The sequence below is a fragment of the Octopus sinensis genome, linkage group LG2, assembly GCF_006345805.1.
Source record: "Octopus sinensis linkage group LG2, ASM634580v1, whole genome shotgun sequence".
Taxonomy (NCBI): domain Eukaryota; kingdom Metazoa; phylum Mollusca; class Cephalopoda; order Octopoda; family Octopodidae; genus Octopus; species Octopus sinensis.
Genome location: NC_042998.1, coordinates 181,579,344 through 181,606,956, shown reverse-complemented (window position 1 = coordinate 181,606,956; position 27,613 = coordinate 181,579,344). Strand labels below are relative to the sequence as shown.

The 27,613-nt window shown below is 35.8% G+C and overlaps 1 protein-coding gene across 8 annotated transcripts in view; it reads left to right on the top strand.

The window, feature by feature from the left end:
• Positions 1-27,613, top strand: part of LOC115231780 (xaa-Pro aminopeptidase 1) — a 77,784-nt gene that overhangs the window by 30,580 nt on the left and 19,591 nt on the right. For 2 of the 8 annotated variants that reach the window (XM_029801734.2, XM_036500498.1), the window contains exons 2-8: positions 13,087-13,233; positions 17,256-17,319; positions 17,595-17,699; positions 21,345-21,385; positions 22,819-22,870; positions 23,551-23,694; positions 27,295-27,390. In XM_029801734.2, the coding sequence (XP_029657594.1) occupies positions 13,120-13,233; positions 17,256-17,319; positions 17,595-17,699; positions 21,345-21,385; positions 22,819-22,870; positions 23,551-23,694; positions 27,295-27,390 (616 nt within the window). In that variant the 5' untranslated portion in view covers positions 13,087-13,119. Of the gene's footprint in view, positions 1-7,223; positions 7,370-7,686; positions 7,712-8,009; positions 8,168-9,777; positions 9,911-11,920; positions 12,038-13,086; positions 13,234-17,255; positions 17,320-17,594; positions 17,700-21,344; positions 21,386-22,818; positions 22,871-23,550; positions 23,695-27,294; positions 27,391-27,613 lie in introns of those variants that run through there. The other 6 variants (XM_029801730.2, XM_036500500.1, XM_036500502.1 and 3 more) reach the window with 6 other exon arrangements.

The following is a 27,613-nucleotide window of genomic DNA, read 5'->3' as shown; positions in this document are numbered from 1 at the left end:
AATTTTGACTAGGATTTGAACTATGTTGTATTAGAAGCACTACAAAAATAAGTTCACTTACTCAGAACATTTAAAGAAAGAGTGAGTGACATTAACTCTGGTTTATTATTATTATTATCATAAAAACAAAACAAAACAACACAAAAAAACAACAACAACAAAAGGGTATAGTTAAAGGCAATGTCTGTGAAGTTAAGTAAATCAGAACTATTACTCTTTTACTTGTTTCAGTCATTTGACTGCGGCCATGCTGGAGCACTGCCTTTAGTCGAGGAAATCGACTGCAGGACTTATTCTTTGTAAGCCTAGTACTGATTCTATCGGTCTCTTTTGCCAGACTGTTAAGTTACGGGGACGTAAACACACCAGCATCAGTTGTCAAGCAATGTTGGGAGGACAAACATAGACACACAAACACACACATATCACATAGTGGTTTTTAGCCCTTAAAATATACACATGTATTAGAATTTTCTCTGATTTCTCAGATTTTTGTATGCTAGGCTACTGGTTTTAAATTGATATTAATTAAATTAATATTCAGTTTATCTCCCTCATTATTTAAATGTTTTACATACATATACATATATACGACGGGCTTCTTTCAGTTTCCGTCTACCAAATCCACTCACAAGGCTTTGGTCAGTCTGAGACTATAGTAGAAGACAGTTGCCCAAGGTGCCACGCAGTGGGACTGAACCCGAAACCATGTGGTTCGTAAGCAAGCTACTTACCACACAGCCACTCCTGCGCCTATTGATCACATATTTGTAAATGTTAATTCTATTCTAGTCAATATGATGTAACAACAAGACAAAGAATGTTACTGTCTGCAGTTGAATTCATGATTGAATTATCAAGGGTATGAAGAACATCCAATTATAAATTTTCTCTCTAACTTTAAGAAATGTCTAATTTGTAACTATCCTTACTGATGCTAACAGGAAAAAAAAATTTACTGCAAAGCAATAATTAAAAATATACTTCTCATCTTGGCCATGGCCAGACTCCCCTGGCACCTGTGCTGGTGGCCCGTAAAAAGCACCCACTACACTCATGGAGTGGTTGGCATTAGGAAGGGCATCCAGTTGTAGAAACACTGCCAGATCAGACTGGAGCCTGGTACAGCCTCCTAGCTTCTCAGACCCCGGTTGAACCGTCCAACCCATGCTAGCATGGAAAACGGACGTTAAACGATGATGATGATGATCTAATGGCTGGAATATTATCTAGCCACAGAAAGCATTAGGTGACAAAGATGTTTTAGTTCCTTCAGTTATTTAGGTGAGCTGACAGAATCTTTAAAGCACTGGAAAAAGTGCATTGCAGCGTTTGTTCTGTATCTTTACTTTCCAAGTTCAAAATCTGGTGAGGTCAACTTTACCTTTCACCTCCCTGGGGTTGGTAAAATAAAGTACCTGTCAAGAAATGGGGTCAATGGTATTAACTAATCCCCCTCCCCTCAAAGTTACTGGCCTTGAGTCTAAAATGTTGTTGTTTGTTCCTCTTCAAGCCATGCCTGGCTCATAAGGGCCAGTTTCCTGGTTTCCTTGGCATATAGGTTCCCCACCTGGATGGGATGCTGGTCCGTCGCAGGTGAGCTGCTAGATGCAGGAAGAAAGAGTGAGAGAAAGTTGTGGCGAAAGAGTCAGCAGAAGTTCACCATTACGTTCTGCTGGAGCCATGTGGAACTTAGGTGTTTTGCTCATAAACACATACATCGCCTAGTCTGAGATTTGAACCTACAATCCCTCAACTGTGAGTCTGCTGCTCTGACTACTAGGCCATGTGCCTCCCTTGTATCTAAATTCTTCTTCTTAATCCTTTTTGCCCCTTGTGGGGCATAGAGCCGGTTTCCTGGTTTCCTTGGCGTATAGGTTCCCCACCTGGATGGGACACCGGTTTGTTGCAGGTGAGTTGCAAGATGCAGGAGGAAAGAGTGAGAGAAAGTTGTGGCGAAAGAGTCAAAAGAAGTTCGCCACTACCTTCTGCTGGAGCCGCGTGGAGCTTAGGTGTTTCACTCATAAACACACACATCACCCGGTCTGAGATTCGAACCCGCGATCCCTCGACCACAAATCCACTGCTCTAACCACTAGGCCATGTGCTTCGACTGTGTCTAAATTAGATATCATTAATTACTATGCAGATTTATCAGTTGATCTCACTGGCTTTTGCTGTCAACTGCTAAATGTTGTTATCGATTTATTCTTCAGCTATGACAAAAGCATTTTTGCCTTATCTTCTGACATTCACCTTACTTTTTCGGTGCATTGCTACACACATTTGTATTCACTTATAAATTAGAGGTCTCTGTGTCTGTGAAGTAATTTTATATTTTAATGGTCAATTTAAATGTTATTCTCAAAACTTTCTCAGATTCCACAATTAATTACGTAATGATGTATCTCTTTTAAGTATGATACACAGGTTGCTTTTTCAAACTAATATTTCTTTTGTACATAATGAATACTACGAGTATGTGTGTATCTGTGTGTGTGTATGTATGTCTGAGTATTTATGTATAAGTATGCATGTGTTTGTATATATATATATAATATATATATATATATATATATATAATAATTATTATTTGAGGGAATATAAATCCAAAATTACAGGGAAAAATTATATATATATATATATATATATACACACACACACACATATGTATATATAAATACATATATGTATTGGGTCATCCCATAAATAATGTTAGACTGAGAGCCAGTCCTGATTTTAAATAAGACATTTTTGTCCAAGGGGCAAGTTGCCCTTTGTTGTAGTTTTAATCTATTTTTTGTTTGTAACAGTTAGTTTCCATTTTTGTGAAGTTTGTGACGGGACAAGTTACCTTTAAGAGAAAAAATTACTGCTTTAAAAATTAATTTTATTCGAATGAACGAAAGCGACATGCATTATGTATTGACAGCAGTCAGCATCAGTAATGGAGGAAGAATTCCGATGCCATGCAATGGAAAATCAACATTTTTTCAGTTAAAGGTGTTTTTCCATATTCAATAGAGGAGGATATGTTAGTCAAAATGCTTCTTAAATTAGGGATCCATACCTGTCATTCTTACATACTATGATTATATTCAGTTTGACAAGCTGGATATTTTAGTGAAAGAATTTACACCGGAGCAGAAAGTCTAATTAAGACCTAATTAATGATCTAATTAAAGATCTCTTATTGTCTTCCAATACCTGGAATGTTTCTTAATTTCTTCCTTCCATGTCAACTGGGTCAACTGGGTCTAAGACATGTTTCTATGTTGCATTCATCACATAGCTTGAAAACAGAGTTTCTGTATGTTTCTTCTTAATTAGTGTATAGTGATTAGTAGAAAATGCTTCTTAAATTAGAAATCCATACCTAAAATGGTTCTTAGGTGACATGAATAGATTCAGTTGGGTTTAGTGAACATTTCTGCGAAGTAATTGACGCTGGAGCAGAAAGTCTAATTAATTCCTAATTAAGTGTCTAATTAAAACTTCTTAATTTGTCTTTCCATACCCGTTTTTTTCCCTTAAGTTTTCATTTAAGTACCACTTGTGTCTAAGGAGTAATAGTCAATGTAATTCATTACTGGAGCTTAAAGTCTAATTAAATTAGTTATTTACGCAAGTTGATTATCTCATAATTAATTAATCCATACCTAAGCATACTTAAGAATCACGTTTCATGGTATGCCCTGCTAGTATTTTGGAGCTTCAAGTCTAATCAAATCAGGATTGGCTCCTGCATTAACCCTGCACTTCCACAAATATCAGGCATACTGACTTGTATTATGTAACCAATGGTTTTATATAAGAAACGATGGGTTTTCCAGCACACACATGTATGCACGCACGCACACACACACAGAGGACTCATAAAAAAAAATAAGAGAAATGTTCTCTGCCTGATAAGCAGGCTTTGATATGAGCATGACAAAATTGCAAGTTCATACCTGTTATAAATCTAATACTTTGTGTCATTGGAAACATTAATATTATGGATTGTTAAAGCCAAATGAATTTGTGATCAATTTTTAGAAGGATCACCCAAATACTGGCTGGAAGCCTCTGTTGTTGCACGCCTACATGAAGTATCAGCCAAATCTCTCTCAAATCAAATGCAGCTGTCTTAAATAAGAAAGAGACAAATTAGAAAAATTAGTAACAACTCATATAAAAGGTGGAATGGTCAAGGTTGGAATCCCTTTGATCAAATGTCTGCTTATTCAGAGCTGATATGGAGCAAAGCAACAAAAACAAATCTTGATTCCCAACTGTTATCACTCCCTTGACCATAGCCAAGCCATGTCTTTCCTTTATCATTTTTGTTGCAATAGTAGTTGTTGCTACTTCTCATCTGCCCTTCCTTCTTATCCCTTAACCATATGATCATTGGGGCATTCATTGATGATGTTGCAACCAAATTTTGGCACTTTTCTGAATCTTCTTCTGCCTTCATTGAGTCCGAGAAATTGAGGTCTGGCCTGTCCACTTTTTGACGTTAACCTGGGCAACAACTAATCTGTTATGAGTTCTGGTCTAGCTGTCATCATCATGAATGTATCATGGGCAAGTTAGCTTGGTGGTATCCATTCCTCACCAAGCCGTTAGCCACAACTGTATGCCTCTATCTGAGACATGCATTGTCCCCAAACACCAGACTGTTAACCTAAGCAGGTTCCTCTGCTCTTGCCAGTCACCCTTTGGAATGACTTACTTGGAGTCTTTTGTTTACTGGTGCAATGTTAATGTCATCTCGGTTTAGCCCACCAGCTGAAGTTGGGTACTGAGGTGTGGCACCAGGGATCATCAAGTGAGAGATTAGTAGTTGAATGAGGATCAGTGATGCCTGTCCATCTGACCATCCCTGGCAACTTGCAGTTGTGAGATACCAAAAAAGGTATTATCTCTATTCAGAGCCTCCTGCACCCCATCTGTTTCCCTGCTGTCTGCTTATTATAGAAAAGATTCAATTAATTGATTTTATTGGTGTCATCATCATCATCCTTTAACGAACATTTCCTATGCTAGCATGGGTTGGACATTTTGACCAGAGTTGGCAAGCTGGAGAGCTGCACCAGCTTCCAGTCTGATTTGGATTGGTTTCTATGGATTTATTTTTATGGATATACACTCATCATCATCATTTAATGTCCATTTTCTATGCTGGCATGGGTTAGACAGTTTGACAGGCACTGCCAGCCGGGGAGCAGTTCAGACTCCAATTGTCTGTTATGGCATGGTTTCTATGGCTGGATACCCTTCCTAATGCCAACCACTTTACAGAGTGCACTAGGTGAATTTTATGTGTGTCTCTTCCACAATGTATAATTAGTAATTAGGTCTTTAAAATTCATCGACTTAAAATCTTAAGACTTACATTATTTACATTTAACGGATTTATGTCCTCATCTTGTTTGTTGTTAACACAAAGTTTCGGCTGATATACCAGCCTTCATCAGGTGTCTTGGGGGAAATTTTGAACTTGGGTTCTCATATCTGCATTCTAGAAAGAGAAACCAACAAGATCTAGAAAAGCTGTAGATGAAAGAATTCGAAATGGTGAAGACATGCCAAATAAAGAAGCTTATGAAACTCAAAGATCAGAGAATGGAGACTGAAGTCAGTCACCCACCTGTGAAAGCAGTAATTAATGTAAGTAGCTGACATCTAGAAAGCTCTGAAGAAGCAGTACTAAACAAAGGTCTCAACTTTGCAACAACCATCAAGCGCATTCCATGCTTGGATATAATAGCTCCTATTGAACAGATAGCCATAAAGATACCAAAAGTTCAGGGAGATGAACTAAGGTAGAAAGTGAGACAGGTACTAGAAAAAACGAAACTTCTGAAACCAGACATCACTAAGGAAGAAAAGTTTGCTATCAAAAGACTACAGAATGACAATTCTATCATAATACTTCCAGCGGACAAGGGAAGTGCAACAGTGGTGATGAACAAGTCTGACTACTCTGAAAAATTGGCAAGTCTTAGAAGTGATGGTAGCCACAGCAAAGAAAAAAAAAGACCCAACTCTGAAAACAGAGAGGAAGTTGTCACAGATCTTGATCAAGAACAAGGATCACTTTACACCAATGAAGTACAGACAACCGACTCAACACTACAGTAAACTACCACACATGTACGCCCTTCCTAAGATTCACAAGGATGGTATTCCATTAAGACCTATAGTGAGCTGTAGAGGTTCAGCATGTCATCCACTGAGCTGCTTCCTTGTGGATATAATCAGTCCATTAGCAGGAAAGTCAACATCGTACGTGAAGAATTCCACCCACTTCACAGAATTGATCAAGGATACCCCCATTGAATCCAGCCAGATGGTGAGCCAAGATGTGATAAGTTTGTTCACCAAAGTCCCAACTGGTGAAGCACTATCGGTGATTCAAGAAAAACTAGTGACAGACACCCATCTAAAAGAACGCACTAGTATAAGAAACTTGATGGAAATGTTGACCTTCTGTGTAGAAACTACCTACTTCAGTATGGACACTGATATATATTGACAAGGAGAGGGTTTAGCTATGGGTTCGCCATTATCACCGATAATAGCCAATATATACATGGAATACTTTGAGTATTTGGCTTTAGGATCAGCACCACTAAAACCAACCCTATGGCTGCGATATGTTGATGACACCTTCATACTCTGGCCCTACCAGGAAGATGTCCAAGAGCTGTTAGATCATGTGGGGGGGGGCACCACAGAAATGGTAAATGGTTTACAGTACAAAAGAAATTTCTATAAACTTGTTAAATAATATTCGAGGTGATTTCCATGATCGAAATTATAATTCTGAAGTGTTCATGGTGTCATAGTGCGGATATGATCAATGACTTTGCAAATATGAATAAAGTGAAAGTATATCAAAATAAACATTCCACTCTTAGGTTTGTTTCACTTTGAAAAATAAAAAATTATTTTATGGTTTGTTACTGTTTTCATTTTGAATTACATATATATGGGGGTACCAAAATCTTCTAAGTGTTTAGGGCCTCAGTGGGTCCTAATCCGGCCATGATGACGAGAGTCATATGAGTATGCTAGTTATTGCGTATATATTCTTTGCAATGAGCTACGAAATCAGACCATTGCAGCAAAAAAGGGGCACTGTGGGCGTTGGTTTCACAAGACTTAATATATTGCTTAGCAACTGACAAATTGGTATTTGACACATACACACACAAGTATGTGCTCACACGATACAAAGCCTATCAGCTGTAACAGTTATTCTGAGTGTGTGTGTGTGTGTGCGCGCATCGCACACACACAATTATTATATCTATAAAATTTACATAACTTTACTCATTCCTTCGTACGTGCGTTATTTTACTCGGTCTGTGAATTTGCGGTAAATTTTCTGATATATCAGTTTACATATTTTTTTGTCTTCGCATTCTTTTTACAGCATCAGTACCTATATTCTCCCCTTTAAAGAGTATTTTAATACATTTAAATAGATTGATTTATAAAATATTAATGCAATATTATATAAGTGGGCCCAGAAGGAAACTTATATGACACATAGTATAGCAGTCAGGTCTCCCTAAAACCGGACCCTAGTATCTTACAAATTAGAAAGGACACAATAACAAAAAAAAAAAAAAAAGACGTTTGTTTGAACACGTTTCATCGGGTCCCTTTTCACTGGGACACTGACCTGGACCTAAACAACGCCCAACTATCTTATACAGTATAATTATATTTTTCACTTAATTTTTTTTAACGATAATGTTTTCTTACAGCGGCAAAAGGTATGACTGTCACCAGAAAAGGGGACGAATGTATCTGACTTTCAATGCATGCTTTTGAATTTTTTAAAAAGAGACAAGGAGTGTAACTAAAATTAGTTGGCATCAACCAAGAGAAACCGCGATGCGAGCCCCGTCTGCTTCAGTTATCTTGATCACATTACTTTCACATTATTTTAGAACGTAGCATGTTTTATTTTTTTTTAACTATAAAGTTTCATGTTTAAATTCTTTAATTTATCGTGCTGATATACTTTTTTCAGTTATTTCATTTCAATTTTGTTTTGCTTCTGTTTTTTTTTCCCCACGACTGACCGGGAGGCTTTCTTACTACCCCCTCCCTTATATAATCTCGATGCTTTAACTAAGTTGGTGTCTATAGGAGTGCTTCGTTTCAAGTAAGTAGTTATCCGTTCCTTTTCCAAGTGACGACCTATGCATATAATGTTGAATACATTTCAAATTTAGTGAAATTTATCTGGAGTATCATAACAGTTTCAGTTAAAGATCCGAAATGTATATTTTTTTTCACATCAAATATAATTATGCAATTACTATTTCGCTCCCAACGGCTACAATGTTTAAGGTGAACCGAATTGCAATTGTTCCGGATAATTTGGGATAACATTGGGGGAACACAATATTTAAATGCGATAAAACAAATTTAATTCAACGAAAGCCTAAACTTGGGATTTTTTAAGAGCCTGGAAAATCTCTTACTTTAAAATTCAATGTTTCACTTGCATTTGTTATTAGGGCCCCTAAAAGAATCGGGTAATCGAAATGCTTGAATCGGATGAAAAATTTTCTCGTCAGATTACTTTATATTAAAATAAACTTAATGTCTTGCTGTGATTAACTAAAAGGGACGACTATCCATTATTTTAAAAGGCTGTTGACAGTTTTTGTAAAAGTACATGCAATATTCATTGGACCCCTGTCTTTATAAGCCCACAACTATTATATCTTAATCACATAAGTGATAAATTTGAAACCTGATATAAACTATTTAGACGAATACTGATCTTCCGACCTTTATGTTTAGGACATTTCCGTTTAATAATCATTCTCAACACATCTTTTTTTACTAAAATCATTGCAAAGTGTACTTTATAAGGGACATTTGGTAAATATTCAATCAGCATTAACAGCATTTATAATTTGATATAAATTACTCGTTAATAAATATCGAAAACAATTAGTAAAAGAAGTTTAATTGGAATTGTTTCCTTAGAAGCAGAATGCTGTTTAATTTATAGTAAAACAGTTTTTGAAAGTATATTTTTATTTACGTAAAACCCAACCGAAGATGAATTTCTAAATATCTCGTTCTTTTGATTATTCCCGCTTGATTCTTCTCGGGACCCTTTAAATAGTGTTACCAATGTTTTTTTTAAAGCAATTCTTACATTTATTTCTTAGGGTATCTATCCCTATGACTTGGGAAGCTGTTATTTATCTTATCGATTTTGACAATTTTTTGGCGGGGGATGAGTGAACCACACTGAAGAAATGTTATAATTTTATGTCATTTAAAAGAACAAGTACAATTATTACTTCAATTACTTTATGAATGCTGTACAGGCATTCCTTCGATATAGCTCGACAAAGTCGGGCCATTTCACTTCGGGTATTTCCGTGGGTTGTGGAGTATAGATATAACGAAATTATGCCAGCAATATCGCATCTTAAACTCGAAGAATAAAAGCCTTGCTTATTTCTTCTTACCCTTTTCATGTGTGTATGTAAAACACGCAAAATTTCCAAGCAGAAAAAACAGAATCGAACTGTCATTTGCTTCCACGGAAATACCCGAGGTAAAGTGTTTTGATTTTTGTCGAGTTATATCGAAAGAATGCCAATGTACATTATTATTATTATTATTGTCTAAGAATGGTAGAAATTACGATACGCAAAAGTAAATTGTTTTCGCTATAGTTGAAAATATCTGTTGGGAACTTACATTAAAAAAATATATATATCTTCAGTTCACTTGTTATTACGCCGCATCCTCATCTAACATTGATTTTATTTATCTGTTTTATATATTTCCCTATTATTTATTAAATGTGGCAGATATTGGCAGTTGAGGTCCATGAGTGTAAATATTGTATCTCTTACAACAAGCACCATAAAACAAGGTATTTCGTGGTTTGCAGTTCGCCCGCATTTGCAAGCGTACATGTGATGATATGTATTTGTTTGGCAACAAATTCGAAATTAGTTCAAGTTATGCATAAAGAGTATTCTCTGTTATGATGATGCTCAGAATGTATTTATTGAACTCCAATGCTTCCCAAATGTTTACTTGAACTATAACGAAAAACGAAAGTATCCAATACTGAAACTAATGGGTACAAGTACCAACATTATGTTGTCTACTTTTTCTTTTATTATAGAATATAATTCAATCGAGAAACACTTACATATCTCAGTATTCTATTCATATTTCTTCAATTTAAGTAAACAACCTGACTTTTTCCCACACTGGTCCTAATTAAACATACCTATGTTCAAAACTGTTCAACTTGTGACTGTCCCATCTCTTTATAAATCGGACTGACATTGTGTCGTTTTTTCCTTCCTTCTTTTAAGACTGTGGTGATTGATTTGATGAAAATTTGCTTAATATTTCTTATTATATATATATATATATATATTACTAAATGTGTAGAATATAATTCAATCGAGAAACACTTACATATCTCTATTCTATTCATATTTCTTCAATTTAAGTAAACAACCTGACTTTTTCCAACACTGGTCCTAATTAAGCATACCTATGTTCAAAACTGTTCAACTTGTGACTGTCCCATCTTTTTATAAATCGGACTGACATTGTGTCGTTTTTTCCTTCCTTCTTTTAAGACTGTGGTGATTGATCTGATGGAAATTTGCTTAATATTTCTTATTATATATATATTACTAAATGTATAGACTCCGTTTTGACTCATCTACAAGTTCATTATTGCATGCAGTCCCAAATCAACCGTGTCTGAGAACCTATATTTCTCAAAATGTTATTACTAGTTTGTGTAAAAATAGTTATTTTTAAATTGTAAGCAAAACTACAGAAAATTGTTGCCGTATAATACAGTGTGAACGAAAAAGAATAAGATACCCAAGGTTTTCTATTTGTTACGACTCTGTTCTATTTATATATCTACGGTTACATAAGCTAACATATTATTTTTAAGACAATAGCTTTTGATTTGAAGGAGTTTTGGCGGATAAAGTGAAAAGATCCTTTTGGCTACTATTTCTCATACTTTGAATGACCTCATGGATGGTCCCTTTTGAGAGGCACTTCGAAATCTGATCTGAGGGTGGTATTTTGTGGCAACTTAGTAGTGAAGTCTTAGTGTAGCTAATATCTATTTCTATTATTTCATGTTATGCTTCTTAAGTTCTTATTAAAGGTGTAAACAATACGGAGTCGTATTTTCTTCATCTAAATTCCATGCTTGAGTGAAAACGGAACTGCGTCGGAAAAACTTGACTTTTATTCAAGTTAATTAAAAAAAGAATTTCTAAGCTTTTACAAAGTAGTTTACTAATTATTGCGAGAGTTATGATTAATGTTTATGTTACACGTGGTTTTGGGTTCTAGTCTTGATGGGGTTTGACAGATATTTAAAAAAAAAAATGTAAACCTGCAGGTTTACCTAATTTACCAACAGGTTCCTTGTTTCCACGAAAACCCGTGTCGTGCCTCATAAAAAAAAAAAGTGACCTAAGTAGGGTTTTGTTTAACATGTAGTACCTATTTAATATAGAAGTCAGCTTTTGCAAGTATTTTAGTTATCTAATATTGTATTAGAAAATTTAATTTCGACATTCTTTCATTTTATGACCAGAAAATGAAAGAAATATTTACAGTATTTGGTAATTTCGAGGTGGACGTCTCGGATACCCCGCCCCAGCTTCGGATTTCTACTTTCAACAACGGAAATTACGATTTTGTACCCCCGCCAAAAGCTAACCCCAACTAATTTTCAGTTTTTAATTTATTTTTATAATTTAAAAATATTTTCCCATTCAAATTTTTTTTTCAGTGTCGATCACTAACAATAGTTTTCCGCTTTCATTTTATAACCATAAACGAAAGAACACTAAGGTTATATGTTCTCCGAGATTGTATACAGTTGATAAGATATCTGGCGATGTTTGACAGTAAATACAGTAAACATAACAATTTTGTAAGCTTCTAACAGGAAATGACGTTTTAAAGCATTGTTACTTTAAAATTCTCCGATAACTATTTTCAGGTTTCCACTGTTTTTTTTCCTTCGGTGTAATAATAATAATAATAATTGTGTACAGTGCTCAGGTGCACTACAACTCATCTAAAGTGTATATATAATCAGGTGTAGTTTCGGCGGATTTCGGAAAGCATGAGGGCCTTAAAGGATGCAGTGTCATGGCAGTCAACAACTGACGCAGGCAGTTTATTCCATGCTTCAGCAACTCTGAGCGTGAAAAAATGTTTCCGAAAGTCATGGGAGCTGTGTTGTTTTCTGACTTTGTAAATGTGTCCACGGGTGTTAGACACATGAAGATCAAAAAGGTGTTCAGTGTTGTTGTTGGTGAGGTGGTTGATAACTTTGTGGGTGTTTACCAAGTCCGTCGCCAGACGCCGGAGCTTCAGTGAATCCATGCCCAGGGAAACAAGGCGCTCAGAATGTAACTTCATTCTTCATTTCATCTGTTAAGAGAATTTAATTACTGTAGAAAATCCTTGATGATATTATGAGTTGAATTGAAATATTGGGAAAATATTGTTCATCCTTTTATGGTCAGTAGTACTAGAAAGGGGATAAGCAAATTTACTTTTAGATCACAGAAAAAGAAAAAAAAAGAATGTAAGAAGCTGTAGCTATCTCTTAAAAATAATTTGTGGATTTATCAAAGGAGGAAGAACAGTATCTATGATCTTTTTTCTTTCTGCCAATCCTCTGAGATTAAGTCTACCACCCATGTAGACCATGGCAGGATTCGAACTCAGAATACAAAGAGTTAGAACAAATACTGTGAGATATCCTTTACGATACTCTAATGGTTCTCTACCAGTTGACTGCACTAGACTGGTACTTTAGTAACCCTGGAAAGAAGGCATAGCTGGCCTTGGTAGTATTTGAGCTTGGAGTGCTATGCAGTATTAATTTACAAATAACAGATGACTGCCAAATGGTCAGTTATTAGGTTTTACACAAATCAACAGCTCTCGGTAATTAAAAGGGCTGGAAGCTAGATTCTAATTTAACAATTTTTGTGTGACGTTTGGTGATGAATATGCTTCATTTTTCTCTTGATACAGGGAACCTTACTTTTGTGATTAAGGACAAGAACCATGACTGCAAAAGCCACCAGTGTGCTGTCCAAAATTCGGATTTTAATGAAAAGCAAACAATTTGTGAATGAAATTGTCCATGCATATATCATTCCACACCAAGATGCACATCAGGTAAGTGAAGGCTATTCAGGTTTAAACACCTTTACTCTTGCATACCTTTTTCTTGAGCATTAATGAAATTGAAACAGCTGTGAAAAATACAGGCAAGTATATAGTTTCAATTATAGGTATGTACAAGGCGGCAAGCTGGCAGAATCGTTAGCATGCCGGGTAAAATGCTAGCGGCATTTTATCCGTTTTTACATTCTGAGTTCAAATTCTGCCGAGATTGACTTTCTCTGTCATTCTTATGGGGTCAATAAAATAAGTACCGGTTGAGTACCAGGGTCGATGTAATCAACTTACCTCTTCTCAGAATTCGAAACCAATTACAGACATATTTGTGAAGGTGCATGGCTCAGTGGTTAGATCATCGAACTTATGACTGTCAGGTTGTGAGTTCGAATCCCGGACCAGGCTGCGTGTTGTGTTCTTGAGCAAGACGCTTTATTTCACGTTTCATCCAGTTCACACAGCTGTAGAAATGAGTTGCGACATCACTGGTGCCAAGCTGTATCAGCCTCTGCCTTTTCCTTGGATAACATTGGTGGCGTGTAGAGGGGAGGCTGTATGTATGGGTGACTGTTGGTCTTCCATAGACAACTTTGCCTGGACTTGTGCCTCAGAGGGTAACTTTCTAGGTGCAATCTCATGGTCATTCGTGACTGAAGGGGGTCTCAGACAGGCATATTTATTTACTGTGAAGTTTCATGTTTTATATAAGTTGTTTAGAAAACAGATGAGTTCTACGATTTCTTGCTGAACAACCCACACAGATAATTTGTTTCATCATCATCATCGTTTAACGTCCGTTCTCCATGCTAGCATGGGTTGGACGGTTCGACCGGGGATCTGGGAAGCCAGAAGGCTGCACCAGGCTCCAGTCTTATCTGGCAATGTTTCTACAGCTGGATGCCCTTCCTAATGCCAACCACTCCGTGAGTGTAGTGGGTGCTTTTTACGTGCCACCTGCACAGGTGCCAGGCGAGGTTGGCATCGGCCACGGTCGGATTGGTGCATTTTACGTGCCACCGGCACGGAGGCCAGTCGAGGCGGCCCTGGCTTCGGCCACGATTTGGATGGTGCTTTTTACGTGCCACCGGCACGGAAGCCAGTCGAGGCGGCGCTGGCACGTGCTGTATATTGGCTTGATTCCACCTTCAAATTGACATTGCCTGTACAGGTGCATGGAGTGCGAAGTGGTCACATGTCAAAGTGATCACAGAGCAACATGAAATGAAGTGTTTTGTTTAAGAACATTACACATTACCTAGTCTGGGAATCAAAATCACAATTTTATGACTAAGTGCATAGCATGACCATTAGTTTCTATTCCAAGTTGGAACCATGTTAGGTTTGGTTTTCTGATTCCATTCCTTACAAACTTCGCAGTATATGTATTTATCACTATATCTATCAGTAATTACGGCTTTAATAAGGGCAGTAGATTAGCAAAGTCAGCAAAGCGGTGGACTAAAGTTGCATTATCCAGTTATATTCCGAGTTCAATTTCTGCTTAAGTTGACTATTCTTTCATCCTTCCAGGGTTGATAAAATAAGGACTTTAGTTGATAGGATTGACTACACACCACTCAGGATTTTTTGCATATTTGAACAGTACTAAACACAATATATCATTTATTAAAATTTATCCCTTGGTACTTGACTAAAGAATACTTTAAAAATATGGTGACAGAAGAGTAATTTGTGTGTATGTATTGAAAGTATAGCTCAGATAAACAGGTGTCTACTGGTTTCTGTTTGAGTTAATCTAAACTTTTCCTCCATAAATTCTCTAGATTTGGGTCACACATGTTTACACATGATCTTATTAAACAGTTTGATAGAAACATTTTATACATTTTATAGAACATTTTATCAAGACAGTGAGCTGGCAGAAATGTTAGCATGCCAGGTGAAATGCTTAATGATATTTTGTCTGCCTCTACTTTCTGAGTTCAAATTCTGCCGAGGTCGACTTTGCCTTTCATCCTTTTGGGGTCGATTAAATAAGTACCAGTTACGCAATGGGGTTGATGTAATCGACTTAATCCGTTTGTCTCCTCTGTGTGTAGCCCTTTGTGGGCAGTAAAGAAATAAGAAACATTTTATACTGTGGGTTTTGCATAGAATAGACAAGCTAATCCTTATGGACATCATGACAAGCTTTTCTTTCTCTTCAGTCATATTCTTAGACACATGGCATGCCATAGTATGCTGGCAAAAATTTGGAGAGATTCTATATAATGAAGTGAGGATTGACAACTGGAAGGGCCATAGAAAATTTGCTTCAGTGAATTCCATCTGACCCATGCTTGCATGGAAAAGTAGGTGTTTAATTTAAATCTACTTTTGACTGCCAAATATGTGACAAAAAGCTTATATAAGCTATTTCAATGAGAACATTGGCTTTTTGATTGTGTATCTCGTCTTTTTGAACATTTTTTAAAAGTAGTAGAATGTAAAAATTGAAGAATAACATAAAATTGCATAAAACATAGATTGAAACTGAATTTAAGAAAATTAAAATAAAATATATAAAGTAGAAATTATAGTAAATAATTAGAATCATGAGAAATATTCTTTTTTCTTTATTTGTTTGTCATTGGACTGTATCCATATTGGAGCACCACATTGAGTGGTTTAGTTGTAGAAATCAGCTTCAGTACTTATTTTTAGTCTGGAACTTATTCTATTGATCTCTTTGCCAAATTGCTAGGTTTACAAGGATGTAAACAAACCAACATTGTCATGTGCTGGTAGTGGGGAAACACACACATACGTATATATATTTTTTTAATGACACTGTTTCCTTCTGTCAAATTTATTTGAGGGTATAGTCGAAGACGCTTGCCCAATGTTCCATGTAATGGGACAGAACCTGTGACTATGTGGTTGCAAAGCATTCTTTTTAACCACACACCCAAACCTGCACCTATAGTGTCTGTCTGGCTGTCTCTATATGTGTGTGTGTCTGTCTTTGTCTGGCTTTCCGTGTGTGTCTGTCAAGTTATACTAAAAACAATTTAACATTAAGCAGAAGAATTACTTAAAATTTTTTTCGTAGAGTACATGTTATACTTTTACAAGAAGTAAAAAAAAAACAGTGAATTTCAAGTTTTAACCTGCTAGCTCTCTATTTGGACTATTTAGGTGGCAGGCCAAAACTTTGAAATCACTGTCACTCCTCTCATAAAAGTGAACTAATATTTATTTAAAAGTCTGTTAGAAAACTTAAAAACAGTAAATAGGAAACCTCTACAACATCACTTGACCTAATAGCAAACAAATTTCCCCAAACCTATACATTTTCTATTTTACTAAAGAGCACATCGGATAATGTAGCTGAAAATATGCTTTCTGGAAGTAAGGGTAAGATTGTCATTGTTTTAGTATTCAATCAGGGCTGAGCTGGAACTAAACAAATTGGTAGAGGAGTGCAAAAAAGTAACATATTTCGTCCTCCAGCCTCCAACTTCTGATTTGGTCACAGGTTTTTGATTGTTCTGATCGAGGAAACTTAAGGTACAGCAGTAGGTAGATGACTGACTAAGTGGGATCAACATATCTGTTGTTCCAGATACACCTTATGTCTTGCTGAGGATCATCTTTTGATTGTAATTTTGAGGTAAAGGAGGGAGATATTTTCAATTTTTCAGTTTTCTTGATGTTAGATAAATCTTTATTCAGCAGTTTTCTGTTTCCAGATTTTTGCACACAAGAGATTCTAGCTGTTTAAGGTATTCATAAAATTACTGATTAAAAAAAGAAAAATCTTGTATCTTGTGCTTTGCTTTATTGCTGCTATTATGTAGTATATTCATTAGTGCATATTCAGTGCCTTTATTGAATTACACCAGGAGTCAATATCTTGTGTCTCAATTTTACATTTTATAATTCTGGAGTCAATAAAATAAGTACTGGGTGAACTAGGTTTGGTTTAATTGCTTGTAACCTATTCTCAAAATTGATGGTTTTGTGCCAATGTAAAAAAAAAGTAAAAATAATGGAATGTTTCTTTAACTTGATTTCAGAGTGAATATATTGCACCGTGTGATGCCCGGCTTAAATTTATATCTGGATTTTCAGGATCTGCAGGTGAGTATAGTTCTATTGTGTGTGTCAAGTGTTTGTACAGACGTGTATGGGTCTTGCTACTTGATTCAAGTCTCTATAGTTGCAAACTCAGGACCATGTCTGTGTTAAATTAGTATGATGTAATATTGGGCTTAAATTTTAAGTTGAATGATTGAAGTATATAAAAGATTATTTCTACTGATGGACAATCCTATCAGAATGTCCTTTGTTTACTCTTTCGTTGTCATTTATTCACACAGTGTATTATTTGTTTCCATTTTATTTCTATTCTATAGGAACTGCAATTGTAACGGACACCAAAGCTGCCCTTTGGACAGATGGTCGTTATCATCTTCAAGCTCAACAAGAAGTGGATGAAAATTGGGAGATTATGAAGGATGGTAAGTTTACAAACTTAGATTTAGTTTAACCCTTTGGCATTTAAACTGGCCATATCCGACCAAAAGTATTCTGCCTATTTTATGTTCACACTGGCCAGATATAGTCTCTCACACCAACCCTACAATATCGTTCTAAAAATTAACAGCTACCTCATCAAAATCTCATAGCTACAAGATAATTCATGATTAGTTCAAAACAAAGTGGATGAAAAAGCATTAATTTTGGCAGAATAATGCGAACACTAAAGGGTTAAACAATGAACTTTTTCCCTGAAGCACTTGTCTCCTTTTTTAATTTATCTTTTCTCTTGTGAGAACAGATTAAACTTTAAGTGTTTTTATACATATTTCCATACATTTTCAATTTCTGAGCAGTTTTTATAGCTAGACACATTTCTTGGGGCTAATCTCTAAACTGTAAAATAGAGAGTGAAACCTTTTTATATTAGGTAAATTTAAGGTGGGTGAGCTAGCAGAATCATTAGCACACTGGGCAAAATGCTTAGCATTTTGTCCATGTTTACGTTCTGAGTTCAAATTCCTCCGAGGTCAACATTGCTTTTCATCCTTTTGGGGTTGATTAAATAAGTACCAGTTGAGCACTGGGGTCAATGTAATCAACTTGCCCTTACCCTTAAAAATTTCAGGGCTTGTACCTATAGTAGAAAGGATATTAGGTAAATTCGAAACAAACAATTATTTCTTAGGGTACAGCACAATGGTTGACCTCATGACTATAATCGGTAATCCAACATCTTAATTTTGCATCTGTGTAATTTTTTTTATCTCAAGACATCAGTTATTCTGTTATGGATGTCAGAATGAGAATACACTGGAGTGTCAGCGGTGGTTCCAGAATTTCCAAGTTGAAAACTACAGCCTAGATCAGTCTCGTCCTGGAAGATCTGTAGAGCTTGATGAGGATGTCTTGCAAACCCTAGTGGAACAAAATCCATCCCATCATAATTGATGAGAAACAAACAGAGAAACTTGGATTTGGTCATTCAACCAGTTATTCAAGTCAGCACTAGAAGAAAAATGACCATCTTTGGTTTCAAGATGAAAAGTGTTCTTCCATCAGGTTAATGCTTGGCCACATACATCAAGAATGACATTCCAAAGGCTGGAGCTGTTTGAATGGGAAATGATGCCCAACCACCATAATCGCTGGGCATTGCCCCATTTGATTATCATTTATTCTGCAGTCTTCAAAATCATTTGGATGGAAAGAATATGAATTTTGTAGATATGGTCAGAACAGTACTGGAGGAGTATTTTCATTATGGACAAGTGAATTTTAGAAGAGGGTCTTTGCAAGTCTACCAGATAGATGGAAGAGCATTGTAGAAAAGGGAAAGTATGTCTTAGATTAAAAAAGAACTTTATCTTAATCTTGAAAAATAAAAGAATAAAAAGACCACATTTATGGGATAACCCAGTACACTATATGTCTTTGATCTACTTATCTAAATATAAAAAATGGAGAAATCTTCAGTCCTTGTATGAGATACTCAACATTCCTTGCTCCATTTTATTTGGTAGTAGCAGAAATAAAAGTGAATGATAGTACAGAGCACAAATTGTATTTGGTGTTTCGTATGCTAAAATCTAAGACTTGTCAACCTTATTGTCATGTTGTCTTATATGGACATCTGTATGTTGTGTTTCTCATCAATACAATTTACTTTCAAATAGCTGAGGTCACCTGATTGTCATCACCATCTAATGTTGGCATGGGTTAGATGGTTTGATAGGAGCTGGAAAGCCAGAGAACTGTGCCAAGCTCTTGCTTTGATATGGTTTCTCTGACTGGATGCTCTTTCTAATGTGAACTGCTATTCAAAGTGTATCGAGTGATTTTTATGACATCAGCAGCAGTGAAGTCACCAAATACTTGCAAAACAATGACCCCTTTCGACTGAGAGAGGAAGTTTTATTGAGGGAGCTGGTTTTGTACCAGGTGCTGAGAGGTTAAACTATTATAGAGAGAAATGGCCACAGCCTTCGGGCTGAAACATTTTTAACATGGCCACAGCTTTCGGGCTGAAACATTTTTAAGGATTTAAGGATTTAAGAAAGATGGGTGTCTTGCTGTAGAGGAGATACATTGGTTACCCCCAGTCAGAGAGAGAGAGAAAGAGAGAAAAATGGTGAAGATGTGGCAGACTCTACCTTCAATGGAGAAGGAGGTGAATGTAAGCAGAGTGGTGCAGAGGATTGGACAGGGCAAGTGATTAGGGAGTTCACGAGAGTGTAAAAGAACAGTGGTGGGAAAGGATAGTAGAAAGTGAATGCAGTGAGTGGTGGACATGGGTATATAGGAGGGTAGCAGGATAGCAATGATATAGTTTGCAGAGGAAGGACGAGAGAGATGACAAAATGGTGTTGTGTTGCAGGAGTGGGTGGGGAGAGAGAAGCATAAGTATGATGAGATGTGGTTTGGTACAGGATGGGGTGGTAGGTGAATTAATGTAATGTATGGCTGGAGAGCACATTTCTCTTTCAATTTTTTCTTTTACTTGTTTCAGTCATTTGACTGCGGCCATGCTGGAGCACCGCCTTTAGTCGAGCAACTCGACCCCGGGACATATTATTTTGTAAGCCCAGGTGGCACGTAAAAAGCACCCACTACATTCGCGGAGTGGTTAGCGTTAGGAAGGGCATCCAGCCGTAGAAACTCTGCCAGATCAGACTGGAGCCTGGAGCAGCCCCTGGCTTCCCAGACCCCGGTCGAACCGTCCAACCTGTGCTAGCGCGGAAAACGGACGTTAAACGATGATGATGATGATGAGTACTTATTCTATCGGTCTCTTTTGCCGAACCGCTAAGTGACGATCTCTTTAAAATTAATAAGTTGTTCATTAACTTGCTGTACTAGGATTAAATATTAAGCTCTTTGAAGCTTTAGGTAAACGTGAAATTTGGTTGTTGGCTGGTTTGATTTATCTGCTGTTTTTGTTTCTGTTATTGAGAAATCAAAATATTGATTGGTGTTCATATTTCAGAGTTTGTGATTTGCATTTAGTTTTAAGATGAAGTTGGTGTATTTATAGCCTTAATTTCAAAGCCATGGACGTTATTGTTGTGTTATTCCACTGAAGGAAGAAAAATTTTAGCATGAGAAAAAGGCATTTGTAGTAAGACAACAAGAGTTCAATCAGCCATTCAGTTTTTTTAATATTTTGCCTTTTCCTTACTGTTATGGAGAGAACTATAAAAAGAAAAAAAAAAAATTACATTAATGTGAATAATTTTATTATCTCAAATGATAGATATATCTAGATTATGTATATATATATATATATATATATATATATATATATATTGGCCTGCTCGCTTAGCCAGCGGGGTGGCATCATTCGAAGGCTAAAACAATGCGAACGCATTGTGACCAGCGATGTGTAACAGCATCTGATGGTCTGGTTGATCACGTGATATATAGATATATATATATATATATATATATATATATATATATATATATATATATATACTTAATGCATTTAGAAAGTAATAAATGTGATAATTTTTCTATTTTTTTTCTATGAATTTCCAGCTTTGTTCCTGTTTAAAGGAAAGTTTTGATTTAAAATTCAACAGTCATTCATTTTCATTGTTATATATGAAGAATATCTTTCTTTGCAGGTATTCCTGATACCCCAAGTAAATCTGAGTGGCTTGTAAAGGTATGTTAAGTTTAATTTAATCGAATAGATATTTAATATAGCCATTTTATTAATGTGTCAATGAGACATAGGTGAGTATATAAATATGACTATGAGAACCTTGTGGAATTTTAACCTATGTATTTTATAAATGCAGATTGGATCTTTATGAAAGTGAACTATGCCTGTTGCTGGTTAACTAGTTATGACTTTGTCCAGCTTGTAGATAATTGTGTAAGCTAGAAGATGATTTGAACATTAGCAGTCACATACTAGCTTACCTAAATCAGAAAAGACATGGTTATAAGATTTTGCATTTTAATCAAGTTGATCAAGAAGCACAGTAATGTATAAAGATTCAAAATTATGATTTATAACTGTTGGTATAAAGATGTGAATGAATGGTGATAGGGGAAACTGGTCAGTAAACTAAGTTGTTGATGAGTTGTAGAGTAGTCTCACTAGGTTGTTGCATGTTTTCTCATTTGAACTCTTCATATTTGTACTATTTGCCCTTCCTGACACCAACCCTTTTAGTCTCTCTTACACGTGCAGGGGATAACACGCACATACATACACTTTATGTGTTTGAGTGTGTTGCTTGGCTCACTATTTTCATATTGGCACCAATTTCACCATTTGGTGCTTGTAGTTGATTTAAGTCAATGGGGTATACATGTAGGGGAGAGAATTTTCTAGTACGGCACAAGTTCTAGTGAAACTAATATTATGGTTATAGTTACTTCCCTTGATTGATATTTTAAAAATAATCTCATTTCTTGTTTCTGAGAATTTCTTTCAATATTCCTCGCTCTCCTTTCTATGGCTTCTTTGTTTCCCTCCCCAATACTCTGCAATACAGTCGAGTATTTACAGCCTTTACTGTCATTCAGTGATTTTTTTACTTAACTGGAGGTGCAGTGACTCTTTTATCGTCTTTGTTACTATTGCAATTTTTTTTCTCAATATCTGTCCTGTATCAAGAAATTAATCTGGCTTGTGGAATGAAGTTTTTGATTACTAGGGTATATTTTCGATTCCTTTCCTACTTTTGATTAGCTATTTTTATAAGCAATAGCAAACAATTTATAAGAATATTTTGGGGGAAGGGGAATGTCCTTCTCTGCTTACGGACTTTTGAATATATATCAATGAGATTTGTGAAAGCTTCTTTAACTGTATACTAATGTTGATATTAAAATTGGAAGCTCTTTCACTTAGGAATGAGGAAAATTAGTTACTGAAAATTTGGACAAGATTCTGTTTACCTGAAAATATTTGGCTTTTATGAAAGTTTTGAACTAATTTTGAGGTGACCATACATTTTTGTTAGATATCTTTTACTTGTTTCAGTCATTAGACTGTGGCTATGCTGGGGCTACTATTCAATTTTTGAATACATCCAATTGGTCAATATTTGAAATGTCATAAACATTCCTTTGATTTGTTTGTAGGAAATACCATCTGGTGGAAATGTTGGTACTGATCCTTGCCTTATATCAGCTGGTAAGTTATTATTTCTTTTTTTTTTTTTTGGTATTTATACTTACTACTATTAACACTCTCCAAGTATTAATAGTTACTACTATTAATACTAAGAGGTGTTGTAAGCATTATAGTGTAAGAGTGTAATCTTTTAACCAACTCTCTCACTTGGTTTGAAATGCAAGTAGAAACTAGTTTGCCATACAATTTCTTTTACTTGTAAAAATAACTGAGGCCTTTTTGAACCTGATAATAAATCATTTCAAGGTCACAAATGTGGAGAAAACCTACAAGAACAACTATTGAACTAGTCTAATAATCCACTTCTGTTTAAGATAAAGGTTAAGGGATTATTAATTGACAATAGACTATTATAAAGGATTTTGAAAATTTGCAATTATTTTTTGTATTTGTTTATCTTTATTGTTATTAAGATTATATGTTGTTATAGAAATGGACACAACACATATGGCCTTGTTGTTTGTATTTACAAACTCTGTGATAATTATAATAGTGACTACCACAAATAAGTTTTGATAACACTTGTTTTCCTTTGGTTGTGCAGATACCTAAAAAGACTACATGGTGGTTATCTCAATAAGATCTAGAAGTCCATTTTGTTTAACTTCTCTTTTCATTTGAACAGAATTTAATAAAAGAAGAATTTTATCTTTTGTATATCAATTTATTTTTCATGACAGTTGAATGGGACCGTTTACATACTGAACTGCATGGCTTCAATTTAAATTTGTTACCTGTTAACAAGAATTTGATTGATGAAATATGGGAGGACCGTCCAGCAATACCAAACAATCCCCTTCTTGTACTGCCAGAGGATTTGACTGGTAACATTCCTTTATATTTATTTTATATATATCATCATCATCATCATCATCATTATTGTTTAACATCTGCTTTCCCTGCTGGCATGGGTCGGACGGTTTGACTGACTGGCAAGCCCGAAGGCTGCACCAGCCCCCAATCTGATCTGGCAAAGTTTCTACAGCTGGATGCCCTTCCAAACGCCAACCACTCCGAGAGTGTAGTGGGTGCTTTTACGTGCCACCGGCACAAGGGCCAGTCAGGCGGTTCTGGCAATGACCACGCTCAAAAGGTGTTTTTTATGTGCTACCTGCACGGGAGCCAGTCTGGCGGCACTGGCAACGACCACAATCGAATGTTGCTTTTCACATGCCACTGGCACATGTGCTAGTAAGGCAACGATCATGCTTGAATGGTGCTTTTTACATGCCACCAACATGGGAGCCAATCAGCGGCCCTGGCAATGATCACGCTCGAATGGTGCTTTTTACGTGCCACTGGCACGGGAACAACGATTACACTCGGATGGTGCTTTTAGCACTCCACTGGCACAAGTGCCAATCAGGCGGTACTGTCATCGGCCTTGTCAGCGATTTTGATTTTACTTGCCTCAACAGATCTTTCGCAAGCAAAGTTTATTGTCTAATGAATGAGGGGTACTCATAAGTGGGCTGGTTACACCCACTGGCATAGGCCATGGGTTATAGCCTCACTTAGCTTAATCTTCCCCGTGTAATGAAAAACCTTTATGCCAGATTTGGTACAGATTGATCCAGCAATTTGGCCGTGCATAGAGGAAACACACACACAGTGAATTATATATCTGTGTGTGTGTGTGTGTGTATATATCATCATCATCATAATATATTTTACATTTGAATACATTTCTTTTTACAGATTTGTTTTTCTAGAGCCTATTAACTTTTTAAAGCGCTTATAATCATTTATCATTCAGATTACTCTGTCAAGTGTAATAGTTATTTTTTCCACATTGATTTGAATTAGTCAATCATTATCTTCTAGTTTTGAAAGTTCAGAGATGTGTGTGTGTTTATTTTTAGAATAATATTGTAATATAAGTGAGAAGCCAGATCTGGTCAGTTTAAACATAAAACAGGTAGAATATTTTGACTGATGTGACAGGTTTGAATGTTAATGGGTTAATGGCTGTTACATCACATTCTTGTGATGTAAGCTACTTGTGTGAACATTTAGTTAGTTAAATTAAAGAAACTGGAAGGAAGTGCTAAGTGGAAGTGGAAATGTGTTGGCAGTTGCTGTTTAACTCCTCTTTTGCTTTGATTGAACAGCTCTATGATTAAAGGCATTCCAATTGTGAAGCTAGTTTTTTTAGACACTTTTTCCTACAAGCACATTATTGAATATCTGTTTCCTTTTTAAGACAAAGAGTGGTACTAGAGAACTTGACTGCTATTTCTAGCAAGTTGCTAAATCACATAAAGGCTCCTTCAGCTAGACCGTAGAAAATACCTGTTGGCAGAGTAAGACATAGTAACAAGATCAGGTCCCAAGATGCTAAACCTCACATACAATGACAAAGGATTGTGACTATATACATACAAAAGATTGTGACAATATGCTGCTCAGCAAACATCTCCAATTGGATGTCATCATCATCATTTAAAGTTGACTTTTCTATGCTTACATGTGTTGATTGGAATTTGTTGAGGGAGATTTTTCATGGTTGGATACCTTTCCTGTTGCCAACACTCATTTCCAAGGTAGACATTTTCTTCAGAGAAGACTAGAAATGAACATCATTACTCGTATGATAGTGATACTCACTTACAACCAGATGTACACACAAATGCGCACATGCACTTTGTATGCACACATGTGTGTGTGTTTGCACTTATGATAGGCTTCTTTCAGTTTCTGTCCACCAAATTCACTCACAAGGCTTTGGTTGGCCTGGGGCTATAATAGAAAGGTGCCACACAATGGAACTGAACCCCAGACCACGTGGCTGGGAATCAAGATTCTCTACCACACAGTCATGCTGGCACCTATACAAAATGTCAAAAATGTCAAAAATGACAAATGTCAAAATGTCAAAAATGACAAATGTCAAAATGTCAAAAATGACAAATGTCAAAATGTCAAAAATTCAAAATGTCAAAAATGATATTTCTGTTTATATCACAATTTGATTATCTTCCTCTTTTTAAGTGCTATAGCTCTAATATCTCTGGTTTGAATTGAAATTGAGTTTTCAACACTGATGTTTTAAAGACCAGTGTTTGAAATATATGTTGGATTTCATTCTAGCTAAGTGATACTTTACACCTGGAGATAGAATATACAAATAAACCTAAAGTAGAATAGGCTAACCAGAACCAAACAATGAATTTAATACTTTCTTTAATAATAATAATAATAATAATAATAATAATGAGCTTATTGTATACAGTGCTCAAATGCATTACAACTTGTTAGAAAAGAGTAAATGGGGGTGGGGACAGAAAGCTGTCTTTCTTTACTTTAAATCAAGTAAAGAAAGACTACAATGATAATTAAAACTACATGACTAGTACATGCATGTGCTTGTATATTAACTGTTTTAGTTCTAAGTGTAAATCTTTATTACCGTAAATCCTTGAGTACAGTCCGCCCTTAAGTATAATACGCAGGGGATTTTTAGGGGGCTGTACCTCTGAAAAACTTAAACCTTGTGAATAATACGCACTCCTCTAACTTGAGTCAAGGAGGTCTATATAACGTCCTTGGTTTAGAAAATAAAGAAATAACAGTAATAGCATTTAATAAATGTTGCTTATTGCAAGTTATGAATGATTCTTTTATGACTTCATTGTTTTCAGGCTTAGCTTAAGGTATTTTCACGCCTGACATCACAAAATGCGTCTGAATAAACATTGCCGGACAGCAAATAGAGACTTGGACATTGCTTAGAAAATAATTTTCATTTTTAACCTCGTATATAGTACACACTAGGGATTTTGACCTTTAAATTTTGGGGGAAAAATGCGGATTATACTCGAGGATTTAACGTATTCAAAGTTATTTTCACTAATTTTTCTTAGTAAACAGATGATAAACTAATATTATTAATAGAAAGTATGATAGTCATTGCAAGAAATGATTTTTAATGGACTGAGTTTATAGATGCCTTCACATTTCCTTAATTCATTTACTCTGATTGTTATTACTATTGAAAAAAAAAAAAGCATGAAAGCCACATAATCTCCTTTTTCAAATGTCGGACTTCATGCTTCAGAATTAACATTTAGTTTGAGTAAATGCGGGGTTTTAAGATTTATTTCATTGTTTATAAGGTTGGCTTTGGCATGGCGTTCTGCTCTTGCTTGATGGGGTTATTCCAAGTTAGTAGTCCCAGATCAAGTCCACCAGTGGTGTCCATCACTGGTGGTCTCGTGCCAGCCCCTCTGCATCCTCTAAGGTGACTCCGAGTCTTTGGAGAGCTTTCTCAATCACATCCAGCCATCTGGTGCAGGGTTTGCCATGAGGCCTCTTCCAGGCTGCAGCTGTAGCCTTGAAGATTAGTCATAAATATCTAAAAGAAAATCTAATTATGAAATCAGTGTCTCATTTTAATTGTTTTCATTTTTCTTGAATTATTTTAGGTTGTTCTTGGCCAGAGAAAATTGAATATGTACGTTCTAAAATGTTAAAGGAAAAAGCTACAATTTGTATCTTCACACAATTAGGAGAAATTGCTTGTGAGTAACAAATATTGTCTTGTTATAATTAAAAATGTTGCTTGAAAAATTGGCTTTTCAAATGTTGTATGGTATCTATGTTTAACTTTTTTTTTCTATTTGTATGAAGGAGCTAATGTGGACATTTACAGCTGGTATGAGATGAAAAATCTAGGTGTTCAAGGATAAGTGCTTTAGGAGGTTGCTAAGCCTCTTGTACACAGAGCTAAAGACTAGCATGTTT